Consider the following 25,722-nt stretch of genomic DNA (forward strand, 5'->3'; position numbering starts at 1 on the left):
TTCCTTAAGCCAAACCTTGACTGGTAGCAGGTCTGAGCGGGTCCCTGCAGAAGTGAGGAATATGAATAGGATCTGGGGTCTCTGGATGCTGGGGGGCTGTGGGAACGGGCAGTGCCATAGGGGAGCCTCTCCAGAGCCCCCCTGAGCACGAGACCAGGCTGGCTGGTGCTCCTGCACCAAAGGGGTTGGGGCTGCCAGGGGCCCGTGTAGCCTTGGGCAAGAGCAAAGGGCCTTCCACAAGTGAGACTTTTGCCACTGGATTCTTCTTACACCATTTGTGTTCTTTACTGGCTATATTAGAAAGCTTGGAGCAGAGGCTTCTAATTAAAAATATTCTTCTAAGAAATAAAATGTGAAATATTTATAAAATATAATATTTTTAAAATAATCTAATAAAAATATTTTTAAAATTGCACGTAACAGTTCTGAATGCTTTAATCTGGGGGGGGAAGGGGGTGACCCAGAACAACAACAGCAGCAGCAGCAGCAGCAGCAGCAATAAAATCCTCTTAATAGTTCAAGGTTCCTGGAGGAACAGAGTTTAGCAAAAAGATGTATTAAAAAAAAATCAAACAAAAAAAAAAGACATTTTCTCAGAGCAGATGCTTGCTACTGGTTCTGTTGCCCTTTAAGGCAGTGAGGTCAACTGCTCATAGAAATACCTGAAAGTCTTGGCATGGGTTCTGCACTTTATTATGCCTTTCTGTCTGGTTTTTGGATTAGGTGGAAGTGGTAACTCTCTGCCAGATCTGTGTTACTTGCATAACTTTTGCCTTGTACTACTTTGTGTTTGAACACTGTTAGATCTACTTGTGGTTTTGCTGGAGTATTTGCATCATGCTGAGAAATACAGACTTCTCTTCAGGAAATCTGCAGCCACAAAACCTTCTGATTACAGTGACTTTACTGTTAGAAGATGTTTTGCTGATGGAGTCAGGCATGTTCCTTCTCTGTGGATGAAAGGAGGTGGATTTTTAAAGGAATTAGGAGGGCAGAAATTTACACAGGCAGTTTTAGTCAGAAGAACTCACACAATCCTATAAGCAGACCCAGCCGAAATAGGAGGGGTAAATTGTTGTGGAAATACTGTGTTGGTGACAAGTCCTGAGCAAGGTGGTAAACCCTGCAAGGGTGTTTTCTTCCTTTTCTGTTTTTTCCTTCCTTTTCTATTTTTTCCTTCCTTCCATACCACTAAATAAAAATGTACTATTTTTTTTTTTTATTCTACTTGTATGATAAATCAGCTTTCCCTCACCCACCCCATGTCCTTGAGCAGCCTGAGCTGCATTCTGTAATGCTGGAGGTGTGCAAGTCTGAGGCTTCCAGAAGTTAGAGTATCTCTGAGGAGATACCTTCCCTGGGTACTCTCACTTCTTTGCTCTCAAAGGCTGAGACCTTGAGAGTGTGTGTGTGTGTGTGTGCCTATGTCTGATTTGCCTCTTGAAGTACCCAGTTAAATGAACTTTTCAGATTACTGGTGACAAAAATTACCATTATGGATTCGACTTGTTTCCATCCCAACAATTTAATACATCCATACCCGACCGTGATGACAGATATCCTTCTCAAAAAGCATTCAGAAGCAACATGTCAGTTTAGGTGCTGGAGAATAACATTCTTGGGGCAGCCCTGAGTACTTTTTGGTGGGTATCTGCAGGAAGAAATAAATTTACATAAAACCAGAGAGACTTATCAGACCTATGCGGATTTAATATTGAGAATGAAGTGACACAAAGGGTAGAGTTGAAGCTGTAGAAAATGCTGTCTTTAAACAGAAACAACCGAAAAATAAAAATCCCTTCTAAATCCTTCTAAATCATAAGCAGCTGAAATGTAATTCCCCTTGTGCTGTGGTGCCACCTACGGGATTTCTGTGGGGAACACAACCCTGGCCACACAGCATTTAGATTTTTTAATCTTTGATTTGAAGGGTTGTTTTAAAACCGCAGGAACATGATGTCCCCCTGAGTCTATCAAAATAAATGCTTCCCACACTGTACCTAGCTATTTCTGTATTGAATTTCTGGAAAGTTAAATTCCTTCTCAGAAACTTTGGTACACTGCCGTCAGCAAATACAGATCTGAACCCAACATCTCATACAACTTACGAACTTCTTTCAGTTCCTGTCCACAGAAATATTTCTAAAATGCTTAGTGCATACTGGATCTGCCTTGTAAAAAAAAAAAATCATCCAAGTAATACAATCTGTGAGTTACTGGGGACATCACAGCAGTGATTTTGAACCCATGAAATTGATGTGTGTTTTGGTGAAAAGGGGATTTCTGTATTAAAAATATGAGCATTTTGAAGCCATGAATCAATACAAAGTTCAAAAAAAAAAAAAATAGATCTGAAGCTTTAACACAAGTAGGCCTAAACTCCAGACAAGTGATCTCAGTGTTAAACACACAAAGTGGAGACATCTGGGTTATGGCTGTGAGTCTGTCACTAACCTGTGTATTTTGGGCAAGACCTTTCATTTCCCAACATGGGAAAGGTATGTACATTTGAGAAATAAATAATATGTGTAGAATGCATTTTCAACTCACCTGGTGCTCTTCAAACACAGAACTATTGTCACTAGAATTCCCCAAGTGACACAAGCCAGGGGGGTTGTTCAAGCCAGAAGGGCTGCTGGATGTTTAGCCACTTCTAATAGGTAAAGGACTGGACAAATTCAATCTTCTTGCTGACTCAGTGCCCTTTTTTTTCCAAGGGCCTCAAATACCACCTGCCTGGTGATGCAGCACAGTGCTGTGGAATGGCTGCAGATGGGTTGGATGCACCGAGTATAACATCTCGAAGGTACTTGATATTTATTATGATTAGGCGCAAGAGGGAATTTTTTTTACCATGAGAACAAGCAGCCAAGGGAATAGGCTCCCCAGGGAAGCGGTGGATGCCCCAACATTGGACACTTAAGATCGAGATGGACTGGGTACTGGGCCATCTTGTTTAGACCATGTTTTTGCCAAGTAAGGCTGAACCAGATGATGCTCGAGGTCCCTTCCAGCATGGTATTCTGTGATCCTGTGAGACGTGTTGCTGCAATGGAATTGTTGATCTGGAGTTAACTTGCAAAGAGAAAGTATCTCATGGATTAGAGCTTCAAATACTGCAAATGACCACGTTTTAAAGATGCAAAATAAGCAAGGAGACCAGCAAAATGGTCAGCATGTCTAGTGGCACTTTAGTTCATCTATTCAAAGCTTTATTACAGAATTACAACATCATTGAGGTAGGAAGAGACTGCCAATCCAACCCCTTGCTGAAGCAGAGCCACCTAGAGCCCAGGACTGTGTCCCTTCCATGTGTTGAGTATCTTCAAGAATGGAAAATATATTTGGCCTCTGTAAGTAGCCTGTGTCAAACAGTGGCTTGACCAATCTCACAGTAAGTGATATTCAGATGGAGTTTGAGGTTTCTCCTTTGTTCTCATTGCCACTTCTACCAGCAAGCTCTGCTGAGGCAAGCCTGGCTCCTGCTTCTCCTTTCCCTCCCTTCGGGCATCCATGCACATTGATGTGATCCCCCTGAGCCTTCTCTTCTCCAGGCTGAACAGTCCCAGCTCTCAGCCTTTCCTCAGAGGAGAGGAGCTCCAGCCCATCATCCCACTGACACCTGACAGATTCCTCCATGCTCATTCATTCATCCCTTCCTGGCTCGTGGTCTTACAAGTGGCTGCTGTGTTTAAATGTGCCCTGGCCAGGGCCTCCATGAAGGAGGAGTACCTGGAACTGTTAGAGATCTCCCTTCTGGTCATTGAGAATAAATGTTCCTGCTTTGGTCTGGTATGAAACATCTCCTCTACTATAAAAAATCAGAGTATCACAGGATGACACAGTTGCTACATCCACGCTTCCAATGCCTTTATCTTCCACTGGATGAGTTCATGGCTGATGTGCTGCTGTACAAAGAAAGCTCAGATGAACTATTGGGGAAATTTGGCATTCAGAACAAGTCCTGAACAACTGGTTCGTTTCCAGAATTTGGTCCAATCATGTTAACTCAGTGTTCTTATTAATGTGGGTATTTGCTGTTTTATTTACTTGTTGATTGCGTGACCAAACGAACACAAGGTATAATGGACAGCGAGTGACACCATCAGAGCAAGAAGGGCCACAGTTAATGGTTAACATTTTGTGTTTCTGTACTACACGTATCCTTGACGAAGCAACAATGATGTGAAAAGTTCAAAGAGAATTTCTGAGGCTCTGCTCCTTGCCCACACCCATTGTTTGCCTCTGAAGTTTTTTAAACACTTGCCAATGAAACTTCTGCACATGCACATGATGGATGTGTACTGCTGGACTGTAATCGGGCCCTTGCATATTTTTGAGTGTGCTTAAACCTGGCACAAAATCCTTCTCAGAAAAATAAAAAGCATCCTGGTCCCCTGAACTGCTGTTGAGGAGATACCCTGTGCACCGTTCTCAAGGTCAGCAAGAGCAGCTCTCCTCTGACCGTACAGGCTTTCCTGGGGCGCAGTTTTTCTTCCCCCACAGCATGGATTTAAAACACATATGACTCATCCTGAAAATGTTTGTTTCTCTCCACGGGCAGTGTAGCAGCCAGAGATGGCTGGTTCAGCCACAGACCACTATGATCTGAATAGGCAAACAGGAGGCAGTAAACCAGCTGCAGGCTCAGCTGTGCTGCTGGAAAGCATTCGGTGATGATTAAACATAGAAGTTTACCTCAGGTTTGCAAAATGGCAACTGTTAACAAAGAAAAGGCAAAATAATGGAGTAACGTGTTTCGGTGTTGTTGCAATCTGGAGTGTGTTAGATGCTTTGACAGCACAGGAGACGGGTAGCTCAGCTCCTCCAGCTTGCCTGCTCTGCTAATAAAGCTACAAACTTCTGCTGCTGTCACCAGCACTGCTTCACTCCGCCACCTCCCAGAGCAGGGCTGGAGGTTGTTGGTGATGGTGCATCCCCGTTACATCCCTTACGGGTGGAAATAGTATCCATCTCTCTTTTCTGCTCGCCTTTTCTAGCAGATGATGATGATGATAAAAAATAGTTCTGTTATACAATTTAATTCCTCTGACTCTTTTTGCCTGTACAGTTTCTCCTGTCTCCTGTTGCAGCCTTCTGAAGCCAGGAGGGCAGTATTCCAGAATGGATGCATTTCATGATGTGATTAGAGCCCATCTGGCTTCAACTGAAGAGCTAAACATGGGCGAGATTATGATTGGGGTGTTTCGGCGGAGTCACAAATCCGTATACCCTGATAATGCCATGCTGGTCATCAGCTGTAAAATAGTGAGAGCAAACCTGGTACTATGCAGAAGACATAGTATCTGTTATGGGGATACCATGTTTAAAATACATGATGAATTTCTAGCTGGGTCCAGGTAAACACCGGAAGAGAGTTTGGGTAGTGACTCCATTCCTTTTTTTCTACAGTGGATCAGAAACAGGGGAAGTTTGCATCTGGCATAAGAATTCAAATAGAAAGTTGTGAAACCACAGCAGTTGTTTCACTAGGACTGGAAAAAAAAGAAAAAAGAAAAAAGAAAAAACCCTCCAAACTTGGAGAATTTAATTCATATGACTTGTGATTCAACTGTGGAATGTGCTGTGCCACACCACTACGGTTACAGAGCTTGCATTGGTGTTGTGAGGTAAGATGGGTATTTTGCTTCTAGTTAGATGTTCTGGAATTTTTAAATTCATTGAGTGGGACACAGAAAAAAAGGGCTACTCTGATTGTAAAACATTCCTGTACACACTAGTGTGGGCCCAGCTAAACAGGGAGCACTCATACGTGCCAGATACCTGGGGACTTGCATTATTTGTACTGTAACATCAGGGCAGCAAACTTGTGCAAGACAAAGTCATGGGGCACACACAACTGTATTTTCATTAGAGAAGTGTGCTCCACTGAAGAGGAGATCACAGTCTTATTTCTGTTATTAAGGAACAGGTTTCTCTAAATTGCTGTGAAAACCACAAAGCCAAAGACTTTGTAAATTAAAAGTGTTGTGTAAGAAAGGTTTGTTTCCACTGGCAAGTAAATGTTCAAGTCACAGCTACTGCAACTAATGGAAAAACCCAAAAATAAACTGGAAATGATGGTGGGAAGCTACCTGATGATAAGAGTTGTCAAAAGCTTCCAAGAATATTGAAAAAGAGACATAATCTATTTTCATATTCTTAAAATGGCTGTAACTAACCCTGTGAGCAGCTCCCCAAACTTTTCCAGCTGTGCCCATAGTTTTTACTATGCTGCAACAGAGCACACAGCAACAAGGCCAAAAGCTGAAGAAATAATCAGCAATTCCAAATAACATTCTACTTTTGAGGAGTAAAAAACCCCAACTAACTACCCTAGAAAATTTAAGTATAAAAGCTTTGTAAATGCCAACTCATGGTTTTGGGGTGGTATCCCATGCCTTTAGGAAAATCACATTTTAATCAAGTGAGGTTTATGAAAACAGGGAATCTAAATTTACTGATTTTTCCATTGCACAGAGAAGGCTGCAACTGGCGTATTTTTTTAGTACAATATTCCGTTCAACACCAAAGTTATGGACCAGACACTGGCAATTTTCATGCTGAGAACTAAAGAGTGTGTTGCTATTTATAACAACTGTCTAGCACAGCACTGAAATTAGGGGCCCACATTGCCTCAGACTGTACTAGAAGCATTTGGAGATCAGACATGCATTTTCTGCACATTGTTTGGAAAAGTTAAAAACTTCAGTGACTTTACCTTCGTGACTGTTCTAACCTGATGGTAGCTAAGCTGAGATAAAAATATGACAGCTTTAATTTTTTTTTCTATTTTGGAAACATGTATTTGCATTTCTCACGTCATCTGTGACTCATCTGGGTCTTGAGTGAGGCTTTAGAGCTGTGGTCCAGGGACACAGTAAATCAGCATTGTGGGCACGAGCCGCACTAAAGAAAGCCCCGCAGCCACGAGATGCTGATCCAGAGTTAGTTTACATTGCCACTTCAAACCTGTTAAAGCAGCAAAATGCACAACCTGACAGATTTAACACGTGCACAGAGAATGTGTGCACGGCAGCATTTGTTTTCCAGCGTAAAAACCAGACGGGCTGCTCTCTCCATGTCTTGCTTTCTGGCCAAGACATGTCCCTGCTTCTGATGTGGATGGAGCCAGCACTGGAAAGAGCTGGTGGTGCCCACAGCCGGTGCTAAAGACACTACAGCTCCAGCCTTGCTGGCAACAGCTCAGTTCCTGCACAGAATTAATGGCTGCAAATATTTCAGCTTACTTTCTCATGCCAGAGGAACTGAATTTCATGTCGTGGTCGGCAGCTGAGGCTGATGCTGCTCCTGACTCGTGCCAGCAATTGCAGGGGCACTCGGAAGCTGCTCTTATTGCCCTGAGAAGGAGGGACCAGCGTTGCAAACAAAGAGGAAAGTGAACTGCTGCTGGTGGGTGCACTTGAGAATGAAACCATCCAGAGTTATCTTTTTAACCTCTTTGCATACTTATAGCCTGACAACGCCATGCATAAATTACACAGTGCCAGCTTGATCCTCCATCTTTGACTGATGTTTGTACTTGAAATTCAAACTTAAAAATATGGATTCTTTACTAAAATAAATTGCTAAATTCTCCACAATGGCCAGACATGCTCTTCCTGAAGACGGTGGCATGGAACCTGATACAGGGCACCGTGAGATAAATATATTTCTACACATGGATATGTACATACATCTGTGTGGATATATCTTTATTTATACTTTACTGCATGCCACTCCTGCTGCTGCACTTAAAAATTTGGTTAAAAATAAGTTATAAAAACATAATATAATAATGGAGTATCCACTTGTTCCACTGTCAGCAAACAGTGCAGAATTTGTAGAACACCAAGGTGAAGAGCAGGCTTTAATTTGAAACCTGCCACACTAGCAGTGGTGAGGTGGCTTTGCAAAAAAACTCACGTTTTGCTGTATATCATAACCTGCTGATTAAATCATTTAACCCCCTAGGATATTCCAGAATATCCTGTAGAAGAATACTGGCTTAGAAGCAGAACCAGAACTGGATAAAACAGATTGAAAACCTTTGCATACATTGCAGCTGATGCAATGAGGAAGGCAAATCAGATAAAATAATATAAAATATAAAAATAATTTACAGGGAAGAAGGGATTTATTCTGTTTTATGAAAGGACTAAGATTTAATTAACAGGTATCTATTAATACAACGTTTGAAAGTAATTTATAAGTTCATGGATGCTTATATATATATACACACTTCCTAATGTAAAATACTCAGAATTGTGCTCTTATATATATGATAGTCTAATGAAAAATTTAAGGTTAACAACCTTTCCTTAACCTTTTTTTATGTAAGTGTTGATAAGGTTACTGCATTATTTCGTGAGTTCTTGCATCCTCAGGGAGGGCTGTCCTTTATTTTACATTCTTCTTTATGCCCTAGGAAATGTGAGGCAAAAAAAAAAAAGCATCCTTTTACAAGAGCTTTCACTTAGACATTTCACTGTTGCCCTTTGGGTAAATCTCCTTCAAAATAACCAGCATGAGGATGTTTTTGACTGTAATTTGTCATGTTGAGGAGTACAGAAGGGGGAGGGGGTTGTCAGTCAGTGCAGAGGATTTTGTAGCAGTGATGTGTTAAAACTCAATATACTTAAAATACATGGACCAATTTCTAAATAACCGTAGCCAGTAGTTTGCAGGTTATTTTACATATCATTTTGAAAACAACAATAAATTAATTCTATCAGTGTTCATAAGATTGGGAAATTATTTCATAAGCCAAAAATTTCTATATATTGCAACTAAAAGCACTGGTTTAATCATAGAACCATAGGACATCACTGGTTGGAAGATCATCTGGTCCAACCTTTTGGTGCTTCATTTAGCGCCGTTTCTGGTCACATCTTGGGGTGTTGTGCCCACCCCACCTCATCCCTGGGGATGTTGTTCCAGTGACTGATCGTTCTCACTGTAAAAAAGGTCTTTCTTACATTGAGATGAAATGTGCACGCTTCTTTCCATTTAGCAGTGTGTGTATAAAAGCCCATTAAAATTACAAAAGGTTTTGGACAGTTGATGTTTCCTCAGTTTTCGGATTTTCAAAATTTGCTTTAATTACCATACTGGTCACACGCAGTTGGCCTTACAGAATGCAAATAATAATAACAACGTTATGCAAATGCAAAATGTCGGTAGCATTGAATTTGTAGAAGGTTATAGCTTCAAATATAACTAAAAACTTCAGCTTCATGGTACTAATTAGCAAAAGCTGATGTACTACTTAATGCCAAAAGTGTATCCTTTCGACTGCAGTGCAATAACTTGAGACTAACAAACCTGCTTGGGCTTGGAAACATTCTCCTCAGGGAGTTTTTATTCGTTTATGAGCTAAGAGTCTCTTTTGCAGTGGGCTCTGCAAAGGTTTGAGAGGACTGGAAGAGAGCACAAAACGAGCAGTGCACAAACATGTACGTGGAAGGCAGAATGCCTTAGCAGTGGCAGATGCAGCCACTGCTGGGGGGTGAAGGGGTTATCCACAGTTGTCATCTTCATTTGTTCTCCACATGGAGCAGCTGGAGCTACTGGTCTCAGTGTATAAAAGCAACAGTTCAAAGAACTTGCAGGAAGTTGCTATCAGGTCTAGCACAACCCTGGCAGATAAATCTTTTTTCCACTCGCTGCTGCTTTTTGCTTTTTGGTATTCATTTGACTAGAAGGTCGCCTTACAATCCAGACTTCAGATATGAGACACCTTAGGCCACAGTCTTACAAAGCGCTCACATATTTCTGTTTGCTCCCATAAATGCTCCCAGGGCTTCCTAGGAACAGAGATGGTGAGGAAAAAATTTGAAATATTGCTTGTTATGTGTAAAAGGAAGAGCCGAAAAAGTGTTAGAAACAGATGTATAAATAACACTTTACCCTTGAACTGAGAGACGTGCAAATCTCCAGGTTATGACACTGGCTAAAGTAGCACAAAATTAGAGCGTGAGAGGAGAGGGAGGCGATGCAGTGACACTGCAGTTTTAGGTGCTGACTCCATGGCCTCTCAGAACCGCCTCTCACCTTCTCTGAAAGGTCCTGCTGGACTCAAAACTCAAAAATCTCTTGCTTTTGCTTGCCACAGGTATTTGCCCCTGTGGCTGATCCTTTCCTTGCCACCCTGCTGAGAAGAGCCAAACTAAAGCAAACTGAAAGAGAACCGAAACATCTCTCTGGAGCCAGTTATTGCCATTAACTGGTTTTCAGCAGAGAAGCAAATAACGTTTGGCAAACATTTCATCTGGGTCCTGTTATACAAGAAACAAACAGGCGTGTGCTGCTTTGAAGTGCCCTGGTGCTGTCCCCATTCCTTCTTAAGCGAACCCAGATTTCCACCCAGATGGTGACAGAAACTCATCAGCGTTGCTGCGGAAAGCTCCTCTGAAACCTGTATCGAATTTGCCCCTGTTAGGTTCTCATTTCTGACTTGCAAGTCAGACGGTGCTTGGTTTCTTCCATCTTTTTTTTTACTGCTGAAAATTTTCACAGGTGTATAAAAATAAGTTCACTGTATATTCTTTCTCACAAAGGGTATGTTTTTTAAACTTAACTAGCTTTTTCCCATGTGCTACATATATGTATATTTATTTTTTTTTCCTTAAGAGGTTTATAATTTCTTTCATTTTGGTAGCCATCAGATTTGCTTTAGAGAATGCTAAGAAGCAGAAATACTAAGCAAGCTAACAGGCTACATGTTGAAGAGATACTTGCTAATGATTTGGAAAATATAAGGAATTCAATAAACCATCGGAATTGTTTGCAGTTTCTGTGGAGATCATCTGAGCCATTTCAGTTCAGAAAGCTTTTCAGAAACATTCATTATATTCCTGTGTCCAAGTCTAAAGAATCCACAGAAAAAAAAATTCAGAAACAGATGGATTATCAACATGTTTAACAGTTTTTTTTTTGTTTCAAGACTTGGATGATTATGTGCATGAGTTATTTGGCAGTAACACTTTCAAAGATTATGTTCATTTGTCATCATCTACCAAAAGTACTCAGAAACTATACATGTAGTACAACTGCACTTGAAATATAAAAGTGCTCTTCCCTCATTAAGAGAAAACAAACAACAGAGATATACTTAGAAAAGCAACTCACGGAATTTCCAAACAAATCCCCTCTGCTGCCTTGCAAGTACAGACACCTAGTGACTTGTTTTGCTGTGCAGAAGTTTTTCATTTTCCCAATCAAAACTGAGGATGGCTGTACCCAAGGGGGTCCCATAGAAACATCTACGTTCTTTTTCAATAGTTAATCGTGTCTGGAGCTCACAGCATAACCTTACATGCACCTGGCACAGATTTGGTAAAAAACCTGCACCCTTGAAACCCCCTGGAAATCTGTTTGGAAACATTGTCTGTTTTAAGTGCTGAGCTGAGAGAGAAAGGAAAATACACGCTGCGTTGCCGAATTCTACAGGATGACTTGCATTCTACACAAGGACACGTGACAAAGTGTTTATTAAAATAAAAAGCTTTAATACTTTTGCATTTAAAAGACTTAGCAGAAAATAATTGCTACAAACATGCTACGAACAATACACGTTCAAAAAGTTTTCAGTGCTTTCTTTCGAAGTTCAGCATTTTGGCAAAAAATAAGTTTTTCTGTATATACTTCAAAAGTTGGCTATCGTAATACTGATATAAAATACTTCATGTAGGCTAAGGTCAGGTGCATAAAATACAATACGTAATAAAACATACTGTTTGTATAAACATTTAAAGTATAAATTTCGTTAGATAACATGCAAATACTGCAATATTTTAAATGGCACTTAAATATAGATACTGAGATTCTTTATAATTTTGCATCCCATATGAGATTCTGAAATGTACAAAACTATAAAAAGAACATTATCTCTTCACTGAAGTCAGGTACTAGCATAGAGCTTGATTGTCATTTTACAAGCGGTGAGCCCAACGTCCTGCAAGTCTTCACTAGTCCAAGTAAAGACATTACTGAAACAGGCCCAGGGCTAGTTAGTTTCCTTCATAATAAAATATGAAAGCATATTTACATGAGAATAAACTCTTAAATTTTTGGTAAGGTAATTAGGTAGCAGCAATCTGTTTCTTCCAAAAATGGTGTTTAAAAGAGGTGCATGCTTTTCGTTGTCACTGATACGCATCTGAATAATACAAAACTAACATTCTTTAGTAAACTCAAAACACTGTTTTGTTCATTGCTGAAAAAGCCCTGTAAGATTCCTTCTCACAAAAACCATAAATCCATAATGCCGGAACATTCCAGACTATATTTGTTTCCAAGATCAATTGGAAAACAATCTAGTTGCGCTGAGACAGTCATCTGACTAGTAATGAACAAGAGAATCATCTTTTCCCATTATTCAAATACTTCTAATTCTTCATTGAAAAAACACAAGTTCATCAGAGCTTCCACGGTTTTTTGTTTTCTGGTTCAGTGATCAACAATTCTGAATGTCCTTCACAACATAAACGCCACAATACTCATGCATATTCTCCAAGCAGTTATATATAATATATTAATGCTGACAAGGGAAATAAAAGGCTTATGAACAGGGAGTGCAGAACAGGCACCACTCGAACAGATGGAGAAGAAATGCTAAATGAAACTTGTACTTGAGATGCAATTAGAGCTGACAGCGGCACGTGAGATGCTAATGTTGGACTGTCTGAGTTTATCAGCGACTCTATCTTTTCTGCTTCTTTATTGCAGGCTTCAATCTATGGGGGGAAAAAAACCAACAGTTTCTCTTCTTACCATGTGAAAAATGCCAGTGCGAAAACATTGCAAAATTCAGGAAAGAAAATCTTGAGTTACTCCCACGAGCACATAAGATTTACATAATTTTTGGGGAGTATTTATTAGGAAACATATCAGAGGTCTTATCATAGTCCTTGGTGTGATGAAAACTTCCGTGGAAGCCCTGAGTAGCAGCAGAAGAAAAGGAAGGACGCCATATACAAGTTGTCGTGGGTGATGTGTTTGGAATGTTGATGCCAAAAAACCCACGGTAGATTGTAACTAAAGTAAGAACCCTCTAGAACTGAGGACGTCCTTCCTGATAGACCAAGATACTGCCTTGAAGTCTGTAACAGTGGAAAAATCAGGATTTTCTCCTTATGGGGCTTTTTTTCTTCCAAATCAGGGAAAACTGATTTCTTTTATGGGAAGGGAAGAGGAGAATGGATGCAATATGAAAACCTGAGAAACCCCAGGTTTCCATTCCCCCACTGACATGATGATAATAAATTTTCTAACATCAATTAATTTTTCTTCCACCACTTTCCACTGCACCCCAGGAATGAATTTAGTACTAAGGCTCTTTAACACCTTTGAAAGCCGCCTCTGGTGAAGTTTAAACTTGACAAACTTGATAATCTGGAAGTCCAAAGCTTTGAAAGTTGAGGAATGTCTAGCTCAGCAATGGGTACCACCAGGAGCAGCTCCTCCCTGCTTTCGAGTGGCATCTCTGATTCCAGAGAGTCCTCACCCAGGAATCTGACAGCACCTGCTACAGGTGGAGCCAGAGCTGACCATGCTGCTAAGTCCTGGCAACATTCTGGGCTGTTTCTGCTAAAGGAGGAGACAGAAATTGGAGGTGATTTGGATATAACAGGGTTGCTCCGGTAACATGGGCAATCAAAATACACCCAAACGTACCAGCCTGAGGAACAAGCACCACTGTATCCGTGCAAAAATGAAGTAAATCCACGCTGGGTAAAACAAAATAATAATGTGGCCTACCTGCAATGGTTTGGGGTTCTGATCCACAGGAATGATGAGAATCACAATTTCGGACTCTATGCTTAAATACCCGAACACATCGCACTGCGGCACTGACACGTGCAGGCGGATTTTCTCAAGAATGTCAAGTACCGTTATCGGCTTTTTATTTGTTACCTGGAAGAAAATAAAGAACTTTGTGGATGACGTGATATTACGGAAAATTCTCCTGTCAGTTTCAACAACTTGATGTCATCCCAGAAAATTTGTTTCAGCCATGAAAACTACTCAGTTCTAAATTCTGCTCTAAATGCTATCAAAAAGCAAAACAATTCAGTGATTTTAAAACATAATTCTAGAAAATTATTCTGATTCTAAAAAAAAAAAAACTCCAAAACCAAACCACCCAAAAACATCTAAAAAAAAAAAAGTTAAAAGGAAGAAAGGGAAAAATATTTACTTCTTAAATTGACCCTAGTTTTCGTACGTGTTATTCTCCACCTTCCCGGTTAGTGTGTCTATGTATCATGTACCTCAAAATGATGTAAATATACTAGTCAAACTAGTATTTTACTTAGTTTAGAAGTCTAGTGGATTAGAATTTTATCAGATCTCTAGTGTTCTTTTGCTCTGTTATCATGACTTTTGTTTCTTGATATCTTTACAAAAAACAGTCAGAGGGGTGGGAGGAGGAAAAAAAAAAAAAGTCAAATTTACATAACTCTTTAGTATTTGAAGCACTTTTTTCTCCCATGAACCAGCTGTCTGAACTAAAAGAGCCAGGCATGACTTGAATGTTTGAGAGATCACATATTTTAAAGGTAAGGATACAGGTATGCATTTTAAATATATGAGCTGTGAAAACCTGGTGGCAATAGGGGAGCAAGAGGAAAGAGCCAGCAAGATTGTGGTGACAAAGGGAAGTAAAAAAGAGAGGGGGGAAAAAGAAGAATAAAACCAGTGTTCAAACTAAGTTTTTTTGTGGTTTTACAATAATAGCTAATTATCCCAGCTGCAAACATATAAGTGAGTTAAGGCAATTCTACACTGGAGAAATTCTGTTCTGGAAAAATTCTCATTCTTCTTGGTATTTAAAAAATGAAAATCATGTGCAGATACAAACATGAATTGTTTTGCTTAACCAGGCATAATTATCATATTATTCTATTTTGTTATGATGTCGTGACAGTTGTTCTGTACACTGAAGCATAAAAGCAGGGGTCCATAAAGTGCAATCCTTTCATACACCACATGGGGAGTGTCTGGGCCCAGTAGGGTGTGTTCAGTGACAGACAATCAACATCAGATCAATCCTGTGCTGAAGGTTTCCAAAGAGCAGCAACGAAGAATGCGGGAGTCTAACTTAGGGAGATGATCAATTAAAATCCAGCAGTTGAGCTGATGAGCAACAGAACTAGTGACAACTATCTAAGTAACCAAAGAATGTAAGCATAAGAAAATGTCACTGTTTCCTACGTTAGGAAACAGTGAGCTGGCAGAATAAACTTAACAAAAAGGCCATAGATAACAAATATACACTGTATTACTACCCTGAGATAGATGCTGTTCCCATATCATTTGTCCATGCTGTTAGAAGACATATAAACTGCAAACCTGAGTCTGCGTGTTTGTTTGTGCCTACTCTAATTCTGTCTTGTTTTGCCTTGTAATTCAATTTATATGCCTCAGATAAAAAAGTGAAGGGAAGTATAAAGCAGTATAAAAAACCCCACCACCCAGTCGTACGCTAACTACTGAAAAATAATGGGTTTTACGATGTGTTAACCTTCTAGGAGAAAGTACACAGTAACTTGAATTTTCATATACCATTTAACACTAGGCATGTTTAAACTGTTTACCCTTGCAAAATTATCCAGCTTGTCTTTGTCATATAAGATTCTCAGCATTCCAGCACACAGCGGACAGCAGGCTCCTATGTGAATAAAGAAGAGTCTCAGAAAGAAAAGCAAGTAGTGTTTTCACTTTTAAGCAAGCAGGAGTCAAAATTTGAATATTAACTGAGAATGAAAATAGCAGAAGCAAACTGCTTCAATTTGATAGCAGAATTGCACATTTCTAGTATTTTTTAATACTGAAAACATTTATAATGCAAAAGCAGTCACCTTTCAACACACATTTCCTACTTTCAACATGAAGAAACAAGCTGAGTTTTCACTCATTTCAAGATCATTCATTACTGTAAGCTCAAAACTGAAGGCATATATATATAATATATAATATGTATATAATTCACATCCACAGAGTGACTTTTACAATGCTAAATGTAATAGCAAAGCCCAAAGACCCTTTTTCAAAGGGGATGAAAAATGAGAAAGATGAATGAAGCTGCTTCTTTTTAAAAATGGAGCTTTCCTTGCTCTGTGTATTACCTGTGAGTAGCTGTTGTTTTATAAAGGACTTTTGTGAAATTGTTTTGTGAAAACAATAAAAATCCAGTTCAAAACAGCGTAACTGCAAAACTATCCATACTGTCTTCCTCTTTTACAGTATTGTAAATACATGTGGTATTTTTCTCTGTCTTCTAATTAAATACCATCCTTGCTCTTCTGGGAACCCTCTGTTGATGACAGCTTGGTATCCCACTGTGGTATCTGTGCTGCCACTTCCGAAAAATTGCTCATCAGATTCCTAGAGGCGTCCTGCTCGAGACACCACAGAGCTCATTAACTTCTGCCCAACCCATCCCCTGGGCACAGCTGCAAGTTTCTCAAGGCTGAAGGAGCTTGACTCCTAAAGCCAAAGCTTTCCCACTCCAGGGTTACTCATCTGGGTCCCGATACCGGGTTGTTTTAGCCTTAAGTAGAGATCTCTACTCCATCCTTTCTCTCAGAAGTCTCAAAGGCATCACAGAATATATACAACATTTTAAAGCATCAGTTTTGTTCCAAACATCCCCCTGTTCGTACGCGGATTCTCTCCCCTCTGCGTTAAACCTCCACGGCGAATTAAGGTACCTGGTGCGACGACTGGTTTGCAGCCAGTGGCGGGAAGCTGGGGACACTTGACAAAGGCACACTCCGTGTGGAAGCCGAAATCCGAGAGCACCCCCACAGCCTGGCAGTGCCCGTGATAGTCCACGGCCACGCGCTCGGCGTAGGCGGCGCAGACGCTGCCGTAGGTTTCGCCGTTGTGCCCGCACACGGGCTCCACCGACCTGCAGAACGGCTGAAACGCACAGGAACTTAAATGAAATCACCGCGTCTAAATTAACCTCCTTATTAAGGTCATTAAAACGACTACGATTTCGTTATATTTTAAAATATTCCTTTAATAAAGTTGATTTGTTAATGAACGTTTTCTGTTGTAGTGTTAATCTTTTAAAAACTCGTCAGTAATTTATTTATTAATTCATCTTAGTGTGGAGTTGTGTCCTTAAAATTTATTGTGCGTGCACATGTATTTCCAACACATTCTTGTATATTTTTATAGATTAGTTATGTACTCATATGTATGTATTATTTATTATTATTATATAAATGATATTATTTATTATATATTATATTAAATATATTATATTATTATATCAGTTGAGACCAAGAGAAGGTCTCAAATAAACCTTCATGATTTGAGAAAAACCTGGAGATGAACAGCCTATCAATGCTAAAGCCAGTGACTTGGAACAGAGCAGCTTGTGAGTTTTCTTGTAAAGCAGCAGAAATAGCTTGTCTACCACCTTTGTGGGGAGTAGTGGGATTGAAAAACTAAACCTAATTTTTCTCAAGAATTAATATGAAGCCTAATCCAATCCAGACTAACTAAAAAAAGTATTACAGGCTGCCTATTCTGTAAATAAATCCTTAACAGCACTAATTAATGCAAACATAACTCAGTGCAAGCTTTAGTAGCAAAAAATACAGGAAGATAATATAAATATCAGAGCATTACCCCCAAGAAAGCATAAGCAAAGCTTTTGATTGGTTTTGAGGCAACTGTTAACTAAAGCAGAGAAACACTTGACAAAATTCTGAATCTAAGTTTATGAGAGTATTTTTTATACTAGCTACAATTAAATTTTAAAATTATTAAGCTACAAAAGCCAAACAGAATACTGCAAAAAACACAGTATTGCAAAAAAAAAAAAAAAAAACAAAAAAACAAAACACCCCAAACTGCAACATCAAAGGACAAAGAAGATTTGATATTTATTGCTAGAACCACTTCCTACCTGGCATGGTCCTCGGTATGCTAAACTTTTTCCTTTTTGGTACAGAGTACACAAGTTACTGTATTCCACATTGTCTGTGTCACAAACAGGATCCCGTGTCTGGTCACAATTTAACTGCCTGGGCACACATTCATGCTGGCTACATTCGAACTTTTCAAAACTGGTCAAGCAAACTTGTTTCTTTGGTATGCACCTGCAGAAAATAATAGTAATTTCTTATCATGTCATAGGATTTGGTTGGTTTTTTTTGTTTTGTTTTAAGTCTCAAAATATTCAGGGAAAATACTTTCAGTGAAATATCTCCAATACTTTAGAGCTAACTGTGGTTCAGCAGAGCTGCAGGAAAATACAAGTGGTAAAACATTCTGCATAGCCAATTTCAGGTCTCATCACAAACCTCAACACGAAGTCAGTGTGTTCCCACCAACATTTATCTTTTACCAAGTGTTTTTCAATGGATTCTCAAAAAAGGCTTGGATAAACTTCTTACCTACTCCTATGCTTCATTTCGTAAATGAAGGAGTGAAAACAAGACCTACAAGACGATTAAATGGTTTCAATTACAAATATCTAATTAGATGCTAGCTCTGTAGGTTCAGAGTATTCTACCACATCCAACCTTGGGAACAGTCAAACTGACCCAGAAAAACGTTCTGCGCACAGTCTTATACGACAAGTTGAAGTTCTAAGCATCATGGTATTTTGAAAAACTGGAAAAACAAAACCTCTGTACTCTCCAAATTTCAAATATAAAAAGGAAAGAGTGTTTATCCACAATGCAGCTTCGAAATTCCAATTTTGAATGCAATAATGGGTATTACAGCTACAGAACTACGCTGTTTTCTCAGTAGTTTCCTGAATCAAGGCATTTTAAGTTCAGAAAAAAGGAAAAAAATAAAATTGCTACAATCAGCTTTCATGAAAACACAGTATTACACAACCTTTTATGATGGCTTTCTTTCAAAACAGAAAAATGCACAAATTCAAAGGAGACTGCAGTATTGCACAACACTGAGAAAATTGAAGACAGACACCAATATTATGAGCCACAGCCTTTGATCTCTGTAAGAAAGGTCAGATTTGCTTTTTGCCTGACACTAGTACAAAGCATATTTTTGTTTTAGTATATTTGTCTATGCAGATTTTGCTTTATTGACTGAATAAGCAAGACTGGCTCCAAGTCTGGAATTCAGATGCAGGTCTTCTTTGTAAACTACTAAAAGAAGGTGAGGAACAAAATAGTAATATGACACTTATTGCCCTTCCAACAAAATCTGATTCTCCCACTTTTGACAGTATATATCAAGTCTTGCTTACTGCTAAAAATGAGATCTGCAAAATGAATTTAATTGATATAGCACTACATAAGTGGAACCAAAACCTGGCAGTGATAAAACTCGGTATGATAAAAAAAAAGTAGCTACTTCAAAAGTTACTTTTATTGGAGTATCCCAAAAATACCGTGTCACTACAATATACAACACATTCAAAGAAAACACAAGTCTACTTCATGAGTAGAAGAGGCCAAAGAAAAGCTTAAAAATGTGTCCTGCTCTTTACCTTTGATTTTTATTACAAGGGTTAGGGTTACAAGGATCCTTGGAAATACACGACCCAAATTCAAACTGATTGTCCTGGAGCCCGACACAACGAGCTATGCACGCGCTGGGGTACGTGCGTCCGTTCTGACCACACACCGGCACAAACTGATCCACGCAGTTACACGGCAAACCTGCAACAGCAACACACGGAACAGGAACTCGGTGCACGCTCGTTTGCTATGGCAGAAGATACAAAAGGGGTCACCAAGGGATCTTTGCCTTCCAGCAAAGGGTCTTCAGCCCCTTCGTCCCTCCTGCCCTTTAGCGGTGCTGTAGATCGCAGGCACTTACAAGTATTAGGAAGCAAAATTTGGGCCCTGTCTCCTTGGTGATTCCACTCAGCTTTCTGCATTTTCCCCCCCAAACTCCTTAGCTCTTGACCCAGTGGCAATACCCTGTCTCTACTTATTTTTACGTATTAATTGAGGTTTTATTTTTCAGTATTGTTTGTTTTTTTTTTTTTAAAGGTATGCGGTTTTTCTGCAGTGTGGGTTGGACATGAGAAAAACAAATAGTTAAAAAACACATGCTAATAACAAATGATCAGGTATTTTACATTAATACTGTAAAAGGAATTAAGCTGATAATCCTTGCTCTAAAAAATATTAAGCTTATAGTTTTCATGGAAGTTACCTGTAAACTTCTGACGTTCGTCCTCTGAACTATGCTCAGTTAGGCACTGACGAGTGGAACAAATCAAGTTTCCAGCAAAACATGAGCAGACATTGCAATCTATATTAAAGGATGTTCCATGGCCTTAAAATAAATTAAATACATACAATTAATGTAATGATACCAGAAGATTACACATTCATATGTACTACATCGATATTACATTTTCATTATGAATTGTTTCTGTGATTTCTCTTATTCAATTTACTTTCCCGCCGAAATTTCTAACCTTTTTTTTTTTTTTCAGATTTCAAGTTTTGCTTTGTTCGTTTAAAGGAAAAGTCCGTTCACATGTGGTTGTGATTAATTAGTTAACCAGGGAAGCAAGGACTTAGCCCTTTCAAAGCCTATGTAAGTTAGGTTTCTCTGTTTTGTTTTTTTTTTTTTAAATTCTGGCTAGCAAGCTCCATGGTTTTTTAAAAGGTAAAGCTTTTGTAAAGATACATTCTTCTGCTAAATTAAATTTACGTAGGACTACTGAACTTTTAGCCATAGTCTCACACAAAGCACAAATCCTCTGCAGTGCTCATTTCTCTGCTCTGTGTGTGCGTTTGTCAAGAGGTAAAAGTGCCAATGCTTCATTCCAGATTTCGCTGGACTTTAATGCATTTTATAACTCAGTAATTTTTTCATACCTGAATCCAAGAATCAAACTGCAAATTTAGGGAGTTTTTCTTCAATTTAGCAGTTCTGGTTTGGTTTTCTGAACTGTCCATATGGCTGCCCTTCACTGTGATGTAGGTTTTATGTAAAATAAATTCATGTTGATAACAGCTGATCTATCCATAACCAAACTGGTCAACAAATACACAGCTCTTCGGGAAAATACAACAGTAATTGTGCCTTACAAAATAAGGCAGATCCCTCTAATCTCTTTTCAAAGGGCTGAGATTGAGAATAAGAATTTTTGAAAAATATTGCAGGGACACAAGGAAAATCCTCAGCATTGGAGCAATTCAGAAGAGGCGCTCCTAGATGAAGGAGGGCAGAACAAGAGGGGATGGGAGAGGAAGCCTCTGTAGCACAAAAAGCTCTGTTTAAACCATAGAACTACTCAAGGGTGAAGGTATTTGTCATCAGGGAAGAGAAGTTCCCAAGGTTTGACGGTAACGCCAAACATTGGATCTCTGAGATGATTCTTCAGAGTAACTGACTTAGGATCCACTTGAAAACTTCACAAGATTATTGGCTTTCACTGTGAAAGAGTGCACACAGCAATCCGTTTCCTCATCAGCAGCAATTTCATTACCTGGAGTCAACTGACAACACAAAAACCCTCAGCATCAGTTAAAGGGTTCCAGTGTTGTTTGCGTTATAGAAAATGGTTTTAAAAAGCACAGTTCAATATTTTATGACTAAACCCTGGCTTTTTACCAATAAAAACCGATTAAATAGATAGTCACCCCAAAAAGTTCATGTGGTGGCCACAAACTTTTAATTCTCTGTTTTCGATACATCATTTAACAAATCTGGAACCTAGTAATTGTTATCTTTTACTACATAATACCCAGAGTCTTGATCACCACACACACTTAATGAGTGTACTATGGCAAAAGAGAGGAAGCTGCCTGGCTTTGGGTTTGTGGTAGTTTGTTGGTTTGTTTTTTAAGTGGACAGCACTTACTGAATACCTACCAGCTACACATATTGTTGTTACAATACAAGTAACAAGTGAGAGCTGTACACTGTGCTAAAGTACAAATGTAGCTTCGGACATTTTTTCTGATTATTTTCACCAATAATCTGAAAAACTGCGAGTTTCTTTGGACAGAATGGTCCATAAAAAGGTTACAGTCACTGTTTAAATACTATATTTGCTAACTGCTGTATTTTAAAAGTATCTACTTTCACCAGGCACTTTCTATAACTGCCCATCAAATATATTGTTAAGGTTAAGATGTTTTCAGTGTTGTTTCCATGAACAAATAGTGCTGATTTTACAATAAAAAAATAAGTTTTAAGTATGTTTGGCTGACTTTTATCTTCTTTGGATGACCAACAAACCCCCCCCCCCCCAGATTCCAAAAAAACCACCGTTCCATTCCATGGAACATAGCAGGCACTTTCCTGTGTGATGAAAATAGTTGTAGAATTGATTATTTAGCTGTGCTTGGTATCTTTTACAATAAATAAATATCCCAATTACCTACTCTTTTCATGATTTAGGGTTTGGTTCACAATCTGAAAATTACGTTTGTGACAAATGTAACTACAATAGGTGCCTTCCCTCTAAGGTTTTACTTCATGTAAAAATAACTCTTTCTTATCACATGGTAAAAAAAAAAAAAAAAAGGTAATTCCGTTATTTTGGACTCCTTAGGTATCTTTAACTTGTTTTAGTTATGCCTGGATGTCAGTCTGACAGTATTTTAAAAGGGCTGACTTACAGACACTAAACAGTGTCCACTGCTGAAATATGTAACTGTTCACTAGCAGGAAATCTTTTGCTGTGCTGACTGATTCAAAGACATCAGCTTCATACAGGTCACAGCTCGGCACAGGCTCCATTTTATATTCAAGACATTTTTAATATTTCCCCTATCGTAGTAGAAACTTTTTTATTTTGTTTTCTTTTTCCAAGGTTACGGTGCCAGCTTGCATGACAAAAATACACATTTAAAGCTCTCAAGTAAAGACTAAATCTGAAAATAAATCAATATAGTCTTCTAAGGTGCATCACTTTGTCACATCTCTTTTAACTCCTTTGACTCAGGTTAGGTAGAACCCCACTCATCCTTGTTAGCTGTGCCAGTTTAATCTCTTAACAGTAAGAGTAAAGTTATCTTGAAAATTAATAACTGAAACCCAAGTCAAAAAAGAGATAGTATATGCATTTATTGTTAAAATAAAAAGCTGTTAATCTTACAGTTACCTGGCAGGAGGTCTAGAGCCACCATGCTGAGGAAGACTTTAAAGAACCACAGTGTTCAATACACTTTCATCACCTAAAGGTATTTCCTTACATCTTCAGTTTTTTGGCATATGTTAATTAATATGTTATATTAATATATTAAATATATTATTTAATATTACTTTAATTACAAAAAAAAAAACAGTTAAATTTTTGTATGTATTTCTAACACGTTTGTACACATTAGCAGAACAGTCTTTCAAACACTTTTTTTGAACCAATGTCTTTGGTGTGAAACCTCCAGAATACCACAAAAAAGCTAAACCAGCATCATTCCCTAAAGGGATATCAGATTTATTGTGTGATACCAAGGGAGGCGAATTTTAACGTTGTGTAATTCTTTATGGGATGTTTAGTGGAAGGACCAAAGATGACGAAAAGGAGGAATTCAGATGAATCAAGCAGGAAGATGTGTGAGAAAATGGAGGAAAAAGGGGAAAAATGGAATGGTAGAGTGTAGAAAGGTAGCTGGACAGTTTGCCTCTCTCCCTGAACCCTGCACTTGATCACCACAACCTATCCTATATTTTTATCCAATCCCATTTAATGTGTGTGCTCCCTACTCTGAGTATGTGCATAAGCACTAACAAACTTTAGGCTGGATGAATCAATAAGTAGGATAAGAGATCCGTGTGCCAGCCACTGGAGTGGCAACACAAACCTTGGGAGCTCATGCATGTATTTAAAACACATGGAAGAAAAAAAAAAAAACACCTGCAAACCCAAACCAAACCCAAAACCTCCAAACCATTTGGAGCTGGTAAAGAAACCAGCCCGTGCTAAAAGGAAACGGTGTATGGAGAACACTCTTCACACGGGACTTGGATTGGTTGAGACAGGCACAGCTCAGTTTTGATTTCAACAGTGGAACCCTCCAGCATATGCAGGAATTAACCAAGTATTATATATAGGGAGATAAACATTAAATTTTGTCTTTTGTGATAAACTGCGTTCAGATATCCTTTGTGTCTTCTCGTATATAGCTCAAAATTCCTAACTTAAGGAGTGTGTGCTATAGACATTACTTCTCCAGTACTTACTTTTTCTTTGTCCTCCAACAATGCATGATTTTTGGAGGTCAACACAACGCATTTCCATGCAGTTTTCCAGCAATCCACTGTGCCCACAGGTACAAATCTTGTAACAACCAACATCACCAGCTGAGGATGGCACCTGGATAAGTGTACCTTGGCGGACAATAAAATCAGAGGCTTCTCCCAGTTTGCAGCCTGCATACAAGGAGAAATTTTAGCTCATATTTAGTAAATATGTGCCACCACTGCTACTATTCTATGACTTGTGAAAAACTTAAGGTGTTCCTAGAGCACCCTTTGTTCTTGGTCTTTAAAACAAATTTGCTCATTTCACAGAGGCGGGGAGTAGCAGAAGTGGAGGATATTTGTTTGAGACAATGTTCTGAAGTACCTGTAAAAATGTTACTTTAGGGAAACAGACTTGTTATTCCAACAGTTCTCAAGTATTTTAAGAGGTTTTTCCCACAGTTCTGTAGTAGTATGAAACACACATTATATACAAATGCCCTGCAAATTTTAACCAATAAAAAGACTGAATTCAAACATAAAAGTCACTGTCTAACCTTTAGAAGAAGCAAATTGTCTCTTCAACAGCTGTGTAAGCTTGTTTTCAGATGACTTTGAATGACATTCAAAGCAAGTGAAGACAATACAACCTCTAAAGTAATAATTTTTCAGGAAAATAAAATTATTTTGTAAGGGTTACAGAAACAAAACCAAACCAATGCCCCTGGGTTCACATGAAGAACGAACTTAAGCCTATCCTCACTCTTGAAAGAGCACAAGTATCGCAGATGCACAAGTGAAGCAAAGTCCCTGTAATTTCCCCCGTAATTAAAAACCACTGGAGGAACTGCTGATCAGCCACAGAACTGTTGGAACAAAAGAGGCTTGGAGAACTGACACGAGAAAGTTGTGGCAATGTTCTCTAGCACTCCCTCTAGAAAGGAGGCTGCTTCATGCACTTCAGTTTAACGATCAGTGTCGCTCTCACTCGCTCAGTCTCTCCCAATACACGTGCTCAAGTGGTCACCAAACACAAGCTTTCTGCTTCAAGAACTACAGGTGATCCCTCATGTCACTCAGTGACACTTTTTGCTTTAAAAGGAAGGGGAAAAATTGTGGCAAGCACTACCAGATTTAAGGTGGAACGATGAAAAGGCTGTAGAAGCTGGGCATCACAGAGTCTCACACTTCCTTTTGTAGATCTGACCCGTGTTATGAACACCATCCAAGCCTGCCATTCCAAAGTTAGGTAGCTGAAACTCATTTTACATGAGGCTTTCTCCCCAGTCAGCTCACATTTACACATGGTGCAGAAGTCAGACAACACTAGTGTTCTCATCATCACTATTATTATTATTAACTTTATTTCAATTATTAAACTGTTTTTTTTTTTTTTCTCAACCCATGGGTTTTACCTTTTTCCTGATTCTCCTCCCCAGGCTGGAGGTCGTTGGAGGGGAAAGTAAAATAGCTGCATGGTACTAAGGTGCTGACTGAGGTTAAACCATAGCACAGCAATTCACTCTAAAGCCTTCAACGGCATTTCAGTAACATACATTTATCAGTAATATT

The 25,722-nt window shown here is 39.0% G+C and overlaps 1 protein-coding gene across 1 annotated transcript in view; it reads right to left on the minus strand.

Annotated features, from left to right (window-relative positions):
- Positions 1-11,489: 11,489 nt before the first annotated feature.
- The window catches only part of RECK (reversion inducing cysteine rich protein with kazal motifs), a 31,831-nt gene continuing 17,598 nt past the window's right edge, over positions 11,490-25,722 (minus strand). Inside the window, exons 10-16 of the mRNA XM_027886560.1 lie at positions 20,161-20,283; positions 19,487-19,658; positions 17,927-18,119; positions 16,716-16,926; positions 15,600-15,673; positions 13,762-13,917; positions 11,490-12,737 (exon numbers count right to left, since the gene is read on the minus strand). Coding sequence (XP_027742361.1) covers positions 12,522-12,737; positions 13,762-13,917; positions 15,600-15,673; positions 16,716-16,926; positions 17,927-18,119; positions 19,487-19,658; positions 20,161-20,283 — 1,145 coding nt within the window. The 3' untranslated portion in view covers positions 11,490-12,521. The remainder of the gene's footprint in view (positions 12,738-13,761; positions 13,918-15,599; positions 15,674-16,715; positions 16,927-17,926; positions 18,120-19,486; positions 19,659-20,160; positions 20,284-25,722) is intronic.

This window comes from Empidonax traillii, unplaced genomic scaffold, assembly GCF_003031625.1.
Source record: "Empidonax traillii isolate 1590-97213 ecotype Southwest subspecies unplaced genomic scaffold, ASM303162v1 scaffold189:size1549363, whole genome shotgun sequence".
Lineage (NCBI taxonomy): Eukaryota > Metazoa > Chordata > Aves > Passeriformes > Tyrannidae > Empidonax > Empidonax traillii.